Genomic DNA, 12880 nt, shown 5'->3' with positions numbered 1-12880 from the left:
TTTTTTGAGACGGAGTTTCACTCTTGTTACCCAGGCTGGAGTGCAGTGGATCTCTGCTCACCACAACCTCTGCCTCCCAAGTTCAAGCAATTGTCTTGCCTCAGCATCCTTAGTAGCTGGGATTACAGGCATGTGCCACCACGCCTGGCTAATTTTTTTGTGTGTTTTTAGTAGAGACAGGGTTTTGCCATGTTGACCAGGCTGGTCTCAAATTCCTGACCTTAGGTGATCCATCCGCCTTAGCCTCTCAAAGTGTTGGGATTACAGGCGTGAGCCACTGTGCCCAGCTTTAACTTTTTTAAAAAACAGACACAAGAGTTTCACTGTGTTGCCCACGCTGGTCTCAAACTCTTGGGCTCAGACAGTCCTCCAAACTTGGTCTCCCAAAGTGCTTGGATTATAGGTCTGAGCCACCACACCTGGTCACACTTAACTTTTAGAAACTTAATTTTCAACATTGGGGATGTTGAAAAGGCTACTAGTAATGTCCAAACATCCTGCTAATGGGTAAAAGCCGCACCCTGTTTTTGTTGGCAGACAATGCTGTCATAGCGTTGGTGTGAGGAATCAAGCCCCCTTTAAATGGAAGGGTGAGAGTTAAATTGGTGAAGCTTTTTTGAAGAGTAGGTTAGCAATATCTATAAAAACTAAAAATGCATATAGTTCTCACCTTGCAATTTCACTTTTAACAAATATACACAAAGATCTCTACAACTCGGTTCATTGCAGCATTGTTTGTAATAAAAGCCTGAAAATGTCCATTGGTAGGCGGAGTGGTTAAATTTGTAAATGCTATATGATGGTTTACTGTGCAGATGTTAAGGATGAGTTATGTGTTCAAACGAAACCATTCCTAAGAAAACTGTTTCATGAAAAAAAGCAAGCTGTAGAACAATCTATATAATTGCAGCCGTTTCATTAAAAAACAAAGTTGTGTGTGTGTATGTGTGTGCTTGTAGGTGCATGGATTATTTTTGAAGAGACATGCAAGATGTTGAGCGAAGTCCTTGCCTTTGTCTGGTATAAACCCAGCTGGACATTAAAGTGATGAGAACAGATTTTATTCAGTAGCTACTGACAGGGAGGGAAAGAGCTGAGCTGCCAAGGTGATTGATTAGGCATTTTGAAGGGAGAATGAAGGAGGAGGGAGGGTGGGGCCTCATAAGAGTCAGAGAAGTAAAAAGTTTCTAAAAGTTGACCAGTGTAATGTGACTAGACCAGATTGTGTTTGCCAGCTGGCAGTTACTGAAGTTAGGATTCTCTCCTCCTATAGAGATGGGGAAATAGGGGCCCCATCCTTCCTGATGAGTGTATTTCAAAATAATGGCTTTCAGGTCCCTGAGAAAGACATTTCTGACTTTTAAGAGATGCATATGCACAATTGTAAGCCTCTTTAATTGTTTTTATTTTAATTAAATTTATTTCTTTTGAGACAGCGTCTCTTTAAGTCCCCCAGGATGGTGTGCAGTGGTAAGATCACAGCTCACTGCAGCCTCCAACTCCTAGGTTCAAGCGGTTGTCTGACCTCAGCCTCCCAAGTAGCTGGGACTGTAGGCATGTGCCACCATGCGTGGCTAATTTTTGTATTTTTTGTTCCACCATGTTGCCCAGGCTGGTCTCGAACTCCTGGGCTCAAGTATCTGCCTGCTTTGGCTTCCCAAAGTGCTGGGCTTACAGGCACAAGTCACCATACCTGGCACTTATTTTTGTTTTTGAGACAGGATCTTGTTCTGTCATGCCTATGCTGGAGTGCAGCGGCATGATCATAGCTCACTGCAGCCTTGAACTCCTGGGCTCAAGTGATCCTTCTCCCACAGCCTCCTGAGCAGATAGGAGTACAGTCACCTGCCCCCACGCCTGACTGATTTTTTGGTTGGTTGGTTTGTTTTGAGGTGGAATCTTGCCCTGTCACCCAGGCTGTAGTGCAATGGTGCAATCTTGGCTTACCTCAGTCTCCGCCTCCTGGGTTCAAACAATTCTCCTGCATCAGCCTCCCAAGTAGCTGGAATTACAGGTACCTGCCACCATGCCCAGCTAATTTTTGTATTATTTTTTTAATAATTTTTAGAGATGGGGTCTTGTTACGTTGGCCAGGCTTTTCTCAAACTCTTTGCTTTCAAGTAATACTCCTGCCTTGGCCTCCCAAAGCAGAGGTGTGAGCCAACGCACCCAACCTGTAAACTTTAAAAAAAATGCTCCAAGAAAGGGAAGTCAGGAACTTATGGTCAGATGTTGGCTAGAAAAGATGGTAAATTCTCCTGGCAACATTGAACTTTCTCAGACAAGTAATTTAGTGGGGGACTGGGATCATCCTAGGGATGCAGCCTTATGCTGCTAGAAACCAAGTGAGTTTTGGTCAAGTCTCTTACAGCAGAGATTTGGATGGAGTTGTTAGGTGCCAAGAAGGTTCTGTAGTTCTTACTTCTGAAAAGGCGAACTGGCAGCTGAAAGATAGGGTCGGTTAAGAAACTTTTTGCTGTAATAAACATGTAATACTTGTTGGGAGAAAATTCATCATGCCTCTCTTATGTTCCTGCATGTCTGTGAGCAGAGGTGGTGTCGTTTGTTCTGTACCATTTTTTTTCAAGATTGTTTGTATGGCAGACAGCCTTGGAAGTTAGAGATTGTATCTCCCTCCAAAACAAATATCAGGTTTATTTACTGTCTAGTATGATAATGTCTATCTCAAGCAGAAGTCAGGCCCACTTAGTGTTTATTAAAAGATTTGAGTTTCCTAAGCTTTAAGTTCCTTTCCTGTAACATCACCCACTGCCTATGTAGGCATCACATGTTCCTCAGCAGTTGCCCTGTGTGATTGAGCTGATAATCTGTCTATTGCTATTGCTGTGAGAACCTGTGTGTTTGTTTAATGCCTTTTTAATTTGCTTGGTAACTGAAAATGTAGTCCCATTGTGTGTCTTTTCCAGTAGCAGGAGCCCATATTACTCTCTTTTTCTTCGAGGAGATATATTTCTCTTAGATTAGATTATAGATTTGGGATGGAGAGTTATTCCCTTTTGATTTTCTTATGTTTTTCTATGGTTTTTCAGAGTGCTGTGCATTTGGTAGGTATTGAGTAATTGTTTTGAATTGAAAGGATTTGAAACTGTTTAAAAGGTAGCTTAATTTTGAAAACTTTTATATATAAGTCTAATAAAGAGAGTTAAGAAATAAGTATGTTAGAGTAATGGAGATTAAATAATTGAAGGAATTTTTATTAAGATATTTAAGGGAAAATGAGTATCAAACTAAACATAATAAAGCCACTTGGCAAAATTCAGTTAATCAGCTATTTTTATAGACTATCAGCTTCCACTACTAATCTCAATTAAATGTTAACAAGTTTAAAAGATCAGAAATATATCCAATTTGTTGACCAGTGAAATTTTTGGAGGACTAAAGAAGAAATTAACTTTTTCATAGCTTATTTTTCAGTGTATTAGTCTCTTTCAGACCATCACTTCTTTTTTATAGAATCTAAAATAGTATAATTAGATATGTGATATGTTCCCACTTCAATAGCTAGATTTTATTCATATTAACAGACACATTCAATCTTCTATAAAAATTTGCACATTTTATTTCCTTTATTGTTTTTAGAGGTGGGCGGATCTCCCTATGTTGCCCAGGCTAGTCTCAAACTCCTGGACTCGAGGAGTTGTCCCATCTTAGCCTCCCAAAGTGTTAAGATTACAGGCATGAAGCACTACACCAGGCCCTAAAATTTCACACATAACTCAATTATAAGAAGGTAAAGGAAAAGAAAGTATGAACAAAAGATGTTCAGTCACAGAGTGCTTTTTATGCTGACCACCAGATGGCACGGTTGTTCCACACCAACCGTTTACCTTGAATAGTGGCTATTTCTTGGGATACATGGAAAAGGGGAAGAATGAGGGAGGGACTTTGCAACCAGCTGTTCCAAAGAATAGGATGTTTTCAAGTTGGTCCTTTGTAACCTGGAGACAGCTGATTTATATAATAAAAACAGGCTAGCAGTTTACCCTTGCTTATTTGAGTTCCTGGTTCTTTTGAGACTGACTTTATGCTACTACCAAATAAATCATGTCAATATCCTTATAGTTTTATTTTTTTCCAGAAAGTTAACTCTTTAGATATATGAGTCAACAACATATTAACAACATTAGAAAATTATACACAGAACATTACTTTAACGTGAAATATGAAGATACACTTAGGGCCAGGCGCAGTGGCTCACGCCTGTAATCCCAACACTTTTGAGAAGCTGAGGCAGGCTGATCACTTGAGGTTAGGAGTTTGAGACCAGCCTGGCCAACATGGTGAAACTCTATCTCTACTAAAAATACAAAAATTAACTGGGCACGGTGGCAGGTGCCTGTAGTCCCAGCTACTTGGCAGACAGAGTAAGGAGAATCACATGAGCCCCAGAGGCGGAGGCTACAGTGAGCTGAGATCACACCACTGTACTGCAGCCTGGGGGACAGAGCAAGACTCTGTCTCAAAAACAAACAAACAAAAACAAAAAAGATATACTTAGTCTTTTTAGCGATTGTTGTTACTGAAATTATACACTTTTAAAAATTCATGACTCATGCCTGTAATCGCAACACTTTGGGAAGCTGAAGCAGTAAGACCACTTGAGTCCAGGAGTTTGAGAATAGCCTGGGCAAATAGTGAGATCCCATCTCCAGAAAAATTAAAAAATTAGCTGGCCATGGTTGTACATTCCTGTAGTTTTAGCTACTCACAGTGCTGAGGTAGGAGGGTCACTTGAGCTGTTAAATGACTGAAATAAATAACTTAGATATGACCAAAATGGGGAATACCTTCAGTAAGTAATATGAGAGTAGCAACTGAATAAAGATGATATACTTTATTTTATTGTTTTGAAATAAAAATTTTGTTTTTCTTATGTATAAAAAGTATATATAAGGTTTTAAGAAAGTTTTGCCCCATAGTTCACATACATTTGAAGAATATATACAGTCTTAGAACCAGAGGAATTGAACTACAATTGAGTTATGATGTTTTTATTACATGCTAATGGCTATGACTTGACACTTACCTAGTAATGAAAGCTTGGTTTAGAGAACCTAGATTAAGGAGTAATTCCCAAAATGGCGAATTAGGAAATATCTTGGCACTTTGAGAAAATATTTAGGCCGTGTACTGCCTCAGACCTTTTATGGATTGATGCAGAATGTTGCAAATATTCAGATTATGGAGCAACAAATATTCAGATTATGGAGCAACAAATATTCAGATTATGGAGCAACAAATATTCAGATTATGGAGCAACAGGATGAAAAAGACAAAGAGGAAGTTTTTCTGGTTTTTGTTTTTGTTTTTGTTTTTGTTTTAAGATGGAGTCTCACTCTGTCACCCAGGCTGGAGTGCAGTGGTGAGATCTTAGCTCAAAGCAACCTTCATCCCCTGGGTTCAAGTGATTCTCCTGCCTCAGCCTCCCAAGTAGCTGGGACTTTAGGCACTTACCACCACACCTGGCTAATCTTTGCGTTTTTAGTAGAGACGGGATTCACCATATTGGCCAGGCTGGTCTCAAACTCTTGACCTCAAGTGATCCTTCTGCCTTGGCCTCCCAAAGTGCTAGGGTTATAGGCTCAAGCCACTGTGCCTGGCCAGTCCATTTATAATATATTTGTTTTATGTTTATATAATTTTATATTAACGATTTTACATTTGGAATATTTATAATAATATGTAATTTATGAGGTATTGCACTTGTTTTGAAGAAATTGATAAAGTCCTGTAGATACATAATTTGGGAAATTAAATACCTCTGTTGACCTATACATTTTATTTCTGAGTAAAATTTGAGGCATTTATAAAGCATATATGTATCTGCAGCTATTCTGAAAATTGTACCATTATCTTCCTGGGATTTCTTCTAATTTTTACTAACTTTGGCTTTTTCTTTTTGAAACAGTGATCACATGGAAAACGTGTGTGGCTATTTAATGAAGTATACCAACCTTGTCACTGGGTGGCAGTACAGGTAAGTGTGATTATTTGTGTCACATCAGTCTCTCCTAAGAGACCAGAAATAGGGCCTGATGATTTTATATTTTGATATTACTTCAGACAAACATGGCTGGGAAACCTTTTAGAGAAGGATTTGCCACATTTTCGAAAAGTTTGGTGACTTCTTCTTAGAGGGTGGGAAAAGTTGATATCTGTCCAAGTGGCAGCCTCTAAATGCCTCAGTTGTTACTGTTGTATTAGGACTAGAATCACTTGTTCACCTGCCTTGGGCATTTTATACTTGGAGAAGTTAGGTTCCTAGGGGAAGAGAGGTAGGGGTTTGGAGGTAGCAAACACGTTTGTGTTAGGTTCCCGTCTTGTGCCAGATTTACAACTTCTCTAGGATCTTGGAGAAATTATGTAACCAGCCCAAGGTCACACATGCTGTCAGGGAGCAGGAAAACCAGCTATCTCAAATTCTTTGTAGAATTGGTAATTGTGGGGCAGGCATATTAAACTGGATCAAATTGTCTACCAAGTTCTAGTATAGAACAGGCTAACATGTAGAATGCCAGACTTCTCCAAACCCAAACATGAATTTTTTTTTTTTTTTTTTTGAGTTGGAGTCTTGCTGTGTCACCTAGCTGGATGATCGTGCAATGGCATGATCTCGGCTCACTGTAACCTCCACCTCCCAGGTTCAAGTGATTCTCCGGCCTCCTGAGTAGTTAGAATTATAGGCATGTCTTACCACACCTGGCTAATTTTTGTGTGTTTTTGCAGAGATGGAGGTTTCACCATTTTGGTCAGGCTAGTCTCGAACTCCTGACCTCATGTGATCTACCTGCCTTGGCCTCCCAAAGTGCTGGGATCACAGGAATGAGGCATCACGCCTGGCCACCCAAACATGAATTTTAAAAGGTTAAAACTTTTTAGAGTTACTTTTTAATTTAATTAATTAATTTTTTGGAGAAAGGGCACTTGCCCGGGCTGGTGTACAGTGGCATGATCTCAGCTCACTGTAACCTCCACCCCCTGGGCTCAAATGATCCTACTGCCCCAGCCTCCCAAGTAACTGGGACTACAGGCATGTACTACCACATCCGGCTAATTTTTGCATTTTTTTGTAAAGACAGGGTTTTACCATGTTGACCAGACTGGTCTAGAAGTCCTAGACTCAAGCAATCTCAACTCATCCGGCCCTTTTAGAGTTACTTTCTTTCTTTTTTTTTTTTTTCTGAGCTGGAGTCTTTCTGTCGCCCAGGCTGGAGTGCGGTGGTGTGATCTCGGCTCACCGTGATTTCCACCTCTCAGGTTCAAGCAATTCTAATATCTTTGCCTCCCAAGTAGCTGGGATTAGAGGCACATGGCGCCAAGCCCAGCTAATTTTTTGTATTTTAGTAGAGACGTGGTTTCACCGGGCTGCCCAGGCTGGGCTCAAATTCCTGAGCTCAGGCAATTCATCTGCCTCGGCCTCCCAAAGTGTTGGTATTACAGGTATAAGCCACCACGTCCACCGTAGAGTTACTTTTTAAAAAGGGGTCTGGGCATGGTAATCCCAGCTACTCAGGAGGCTGAGGCACGAGAATCGCTTCAACCCGCGAGGCGGAGGTTGCAGTGAGCTGAGATGACACCACTGCACTCCAGCCTGGGTGACAAAGAGTAACTCTTTCTCAAAAAAAAAAAAAAATTATTACATTTACTTAAATTGGAATCTCTGAAGTGTATTTTTGAAAATAGATAGTCTAGAACCAAATCAGAACATTATTTTCCAACCAAAGTGTGTATTTCATCAAATTCTTTTCCAGAGTGTATCAGCATGTCATCATTTAGTTTCAAGTTCCTTCTGCTTCTGCATCTCCAATTGCAGCCTTTTCATTTTTAAGCAGAAGTAATCTTTAGTTTTGACCTATTTAATGATACATTCACAAAATCTTTTTTACCCTGTTATTCTCATTGTATATTTCACTGATTAAATCTTAAATCAGATGCATATCTTGCTTAGCATATCTTGCCTTAACTTCAAAGCTCATATTTTTGATTTATTTCCACTTAATTTTAATAAAAATGTTCACTACCATTTGTCCTTTGGCAGTTTACCCTCTGTTAATTAATTCTGGGGGAAAATCTTTCTCTTTCTCTGAAAGGATACAATGTCTTTACTTCTTTTCATGCATTAACTGATAGGCCTCTTACTTAATAAATGCCTCTCTCTCAGCTGAAGGGTTTATATCTTTTATTAAACTCATTCAATTTTTAGTAATCTTCACTGCTAGAAAACTCAATCTAGTGTTTCCAAGTACTTCTTGAAATGCTTTTAAATTTTATTTTTTCAATAGCAAAACCCCAAAATGTATAAGGGTTGAAATTTGCTTTGCTTTAGTTTGCTGAGGGAAAATGTTTGCAAATTATGGATTTTAAAAAATCATTACAGGTTTTTTGTTTTAAACAATGAAGCTGGGCTGTTGGAGTACTTTGTGAATGAACAGTCTAGAAATCAAAAACCTAGAGGAACTTTGCAGCTTGCAGGAGCTGTAATATCACCCAGTGATGAGGATTCTCACACCTTCACTGTAAACGCTGCCAGTGGGGAACAATATAAACTCAGAGGTATGACCAAGATATGAGAATTAATACTGTGATTTTCTTCTATTTTTGAGCCGTTGGTGTATTACATGCTTTCATTTGGGCTTTGTAAATGGTAACTACTCTCATCAGTGATATAAGTACAATATTCCAAACCTTGAAACTGCTTTGAGAATTTGTGAAATTTGTTGTAATAAGTAACTTTTTTCAAGTGGGACAATGTTTGTTTGTTTAGGACTGGCCCCTCTAAAAAATGGTGCAGATGAAACTCTGACTACTGAAAATCTAGAAACAGACTTTAAATGATATGTTTTATGTATTTCTCCTCTTTACTTGGTTTGGTTTATATGCCCTCTTTGCAGTTTTCAGTACCTAATGTACATTATTGGGATTTATTTTAATGTCCATATTCATTAAAATAATGGGCCATTGCAGTGGCTCACACATGTAATTCCAGTACTTTGTGAGGCCAGGGTATACAGATCACAAGGTCAGGAGATCGAGACCATCCTGGCCAACATGGTGAAACCCTATCTCTACTAAAAATACAAAATTTAGCCCAGCGTGGTGGCAGCGTGCCTGTAATCCCAGCTGCTTGGGAGGCCAAGACAGGAGAAATCGCTTGAACCAGGGAGTTGGAGGTTGCAGTGAGCCAAGATCGCACCACTGCACTCCCGCCTGGAGACAGAGTGATACTCTGTCTCCAAAAAAAAAAAAAGTGTAACTTCTGTTAAGGTAAATGTAATTTGTGTAGAATTTTTTTATTTAATAAATACACAAAATGGTAATCCTAAGTGGGTATGCTCCTACAGATGTGAAAGTATTGATTACACATCAAATACTTAATAAAAGGGTCCTTTCTTTAGATAAGAACCTATTTTTATGAGTTACAGCATGTCAGTCTCACATCCTCACCTCACTGCATGTAATTTATCCTTTTAATGAAGTAGCCACATCCAGCTACTGTGTTCCCTAACAAGGTTGGTGCTTTGGCCTCTTTTCTGCCTCCCTCCAGTCGGGAAGTTTGCTCTAGTGAGAATAAGACCAGTTTCTGTGTATCAATGATATGATATTCATACTGTAGGTGATTAATTGTGTTCCAAAATAAATAAATATAAAATAACTTTTACATTCTTTTAACAGCTACAGATGCAAAAGAGCGACAGCATTGGGTTAGCAGACTTCAGATATGTACACAACATCATACTGAAGCTATTGGAAAGGTATGTAGATTTATATACAATATTAATATACAAAAATTAGGAGGGAATATTTTTTGGTTTTTACCTTTTAAAATTGAGATACCGTTCACATACTGTAAAATTCATCCTTTTAAAGTATGTATAATCCTGTGGTTTTTAATATATTCACAAGGTTGTTCAACCATTGCCACTTTCTTTTTTTTTTTTTGAGATGGAGTCTCACTCTGTGGCCCAGGCTGGAGTGCAGTAGCACGATTTTGGATCACTGAAACCTTCACCTCCTAGGTTCAAGTGATTTGCCTGTTTTAGTCTCCCGAGTAGCTGGGACTATAGGCACACACCACCACACCCAGCTAATTTTTGTATTTTTAGTAGAGACGGGGTTTCACCATGTTGGTGAACTCCTGACCTCAAGTGATCTACCTGCCTTGGGATCCTAAAGTACTGGGATTACAGGCGTGAGCCACCATGCCCTGCCCTATTGCAACTTCCTAATTTCAGAACAGTTTCATCCCTCCCACCAAAAGATAAAAAACCCAGAGCCATTAACAGTAACTCTCTGTTCTCCCCTTCCCAATCCTCTAGCAAACACTAATCTGTTTTCTGTTCTATGGATTTGTCTATTCTGGGAATTTTATGTAAATTGAACCATGTAATAGGGAGTTTATTGCATCTGGCTTCTTTCATTTAGCATAATGTCTTCAAGGTTCATTCATGTTGTTGCATGTATCAGTACTTTATTCCTTTATTCCTTTTTAAAGGCTATAGTACATTAAAAAAAAAGTAATGTATCTATACAATATTATGCACTCAGCAATATAGTACATTTCCTAGTGGTCTCGATCTCCTAACCCCATGAACTGTACACCTTGGCCTCGCAAAGTGCTGGAATTACATGCGTGAGCCACCGTACTGGCCCATTATTTTAATGAATATGGATATTAAAATAAATCCCAATAATGTACATTAGTTACTGAAAACTGCAATATAGTATACATACTAATGTACTATATTGCTGAGTGCATAATATTATATACCTTTTTAAATGTACTACATTGCTGAGTGAATGATACTGTGTAGATATACTACTTTTTTTTAATCCATTCATTGGTTGGTGGACATTGGGTTATTTTCATTTTATAGACATTAGGAATAATGCTGCCGTGAACACTTGTGTTCAAGTTTTTATGTGAACATATGGTTTGATTTCTCTAGGGTATCTATCTGGGCCAAACCGTTTTCCAAAGTGGCCACACTATTTTACATTCCCATCAACAATGTATGAGAGTTCTAATTTCTCTGTATCCTTGTCAACAATTGTTATTGTTCTTCAAAAAAATTATTATGATTATCTTAATGGATGTGAAGTGGAATCTATTGTGGTTTTGATTTCATTTTTCCAGTGACTAATCATGTTGAGCACCTTTTCATGTGCTTATTGGTTAATCATTTGTGTATCTTCTTTGGAGTGTTTTTAAAAAATATTTTTCAAGGCGAAAGGATAGTCTTACTACTTGAAATCTGAAGTTAGAGATGTCTGAAAAGTAATACATGGGCAGCAGATTTAAAGGATTTCATACCTAGGTGATGACAAGTTGTCTTTTACTATTTTTTTTTAAATCATTCTTCCTGGTGGTTTCTCCCAGAAGTGACTTTTTAAAACCTGTTTGTAATTTTGGCCTAAAGCCTAGTCTTCAGAAAATCCAACACAAGAGCTCTTCTCGTACTGCAAGATTCTAGTCGTTGTCAGTGAGAAAGTACTAGTTTATATCAAAGCATGCTTGGCATGCTACATTAGGAAATGTACTATATTGCTGAGTGCATTTTTTGTGTTAATCATGGTGTTTAAGGCTGGACACGGTGGCTCACGGCCTGTAATCCGAGCACTTTGGGAAACTGAGGTGGGCAGATTACCTGAGATCAGGAGTTCAAGACCAGCCTGGCCAACATGGCAAAACCCTGTCTCTACTAAAAATACAAACGTTAGCTAGGTATGGTGGCGCACACCTGTAATCCCAGCTACTCAGGAGGCTGAAGCAGGGGAATCACTTGAACCTATGAAGCAGAGGTTGCAGTGAGCCAAGATCACACCACTGCACTCCAGCCTGGGCGACAGGCTGAGTCTCAGTCTCAAAAAATAAAAAAATTTTTTAAAAAACCATGGTGTTTAAAAATCTGAAATCAGAAACTTTTTGTTATTCTAATATTTGTAAAATGTGAAAGAATATTTTTTGGCAGCACAAAGCTGGCAAATAATTTTCTAAATAAATTATCAGTTTACTTTGGGATATGTAAAATGATGAAACTTTAAGTATCTCAGACTTTATCATCTTCGGAAATTTTCTTGTAGTCTGTTCAGTTAATTTAGTTTAGACATTGCTCATGTGTAGGTCTTAAGTGTAGTTTGATGGCTAGACATCCTAAATTAAAGAAGAAAACAAAAGCAATGATTTTCTTTGTCTAACAGAATAATCCTCCTCTGAAGTCGCGGAGCTTTTCACTTGCTTCTAGTGGTAATTCTCCTATATCGCAGAGGAGACCAAGTCAAAATACCATTTCTTTTTTTAATGTTGGACATTCCAAACTGCAATCAGTGAGCAAAAGAACTAATTTACCTCCAGACCATCTTGTGGAAGTCAGAGAAGTAAGTATGAATTAAAGTCAAGTTAAAATGTACAAAATGATCTTACCTGCTTGGTTTTGTCACAAAAAAACCCCGTAAATACTGTTTGTGTCTTTCAAGGGCCTTCATTGTTTCCCATCTAGTATGCTGAGATAATTTTTAATGTTTAATTCCCTGAATATATAGAGTGTCTTAAGTTTCCTCATGTCTGTCAGCTATATGCTAGGTACGTGGTCATTTTTCAGAAGTCTGTATCTTTAAATTCTCCAGTAAAAGTACAGATGCTTTTGATGTAAATTTTATGATCAAAAGGGTAATTTAAGCCTAGCAGGAAGGCTATATAGCCAAACAAGTGATTCTTTAAAAAAACAAGCAAACTGATATAGACCAGGCATGATGACTCAAGGCCGTAATCTCAGCGCTTTGGGAAGCCAAGGTGGGAGGATCGTGTGAGCCTAGGAGTTTGCAACCAGCTTGGGCAACAAAGTCAGACCCTGTCTCTAAA

At 38.6% G+C, this 12880-nt stretch overlaps 1 protein-coding gene across 1 annotated transcript in view; it reads left to right on the top strand.

Moving 5' to 3' along the window:
- Positions 1-12880, top strand: part of OSBPL11 (oxysterol binding protein like 11) — an 81264-nt gene that overhangs the window by 12575 nt on the left and 55809 nt on the right. Inside the window, exons 2-5 of the mRNA XM_017516439.2 lie at positions 5930-5998; positions 8399-8574; positions 9694-9773; positions 12220-12396. Coding sequence (XP_017371928.1) covers positions 5930-5998; positions 8399-8574; positions 9694-9773; positions 12220-12396 — 502 coding nt within the window. The remainder of the gene's footprint in view (positions 1-5929; positions 5999-8398; positions 8575-9693; positions 9774-12219; positions 12397-12880) is intronic.

The sequence above is a fragment of the Cebus imitator genome, unplaced genomic scaffold, assembly GCF_001604975.1.
Source record: "Cebus imitator isolate Cc_AM_T3 unplaced genomic scaffold, Cebus_imitator-1.0 Scaffold588, whole genome shotgun sequence".
NCBI lineage: Eukaryota > Metazoa > Chordata > Mammalia > Primates > Cebidae > Cebus > Cebus imitator.
This window is presented reverse-complemented; position numbering and strand designations above follow the sequence as displayed.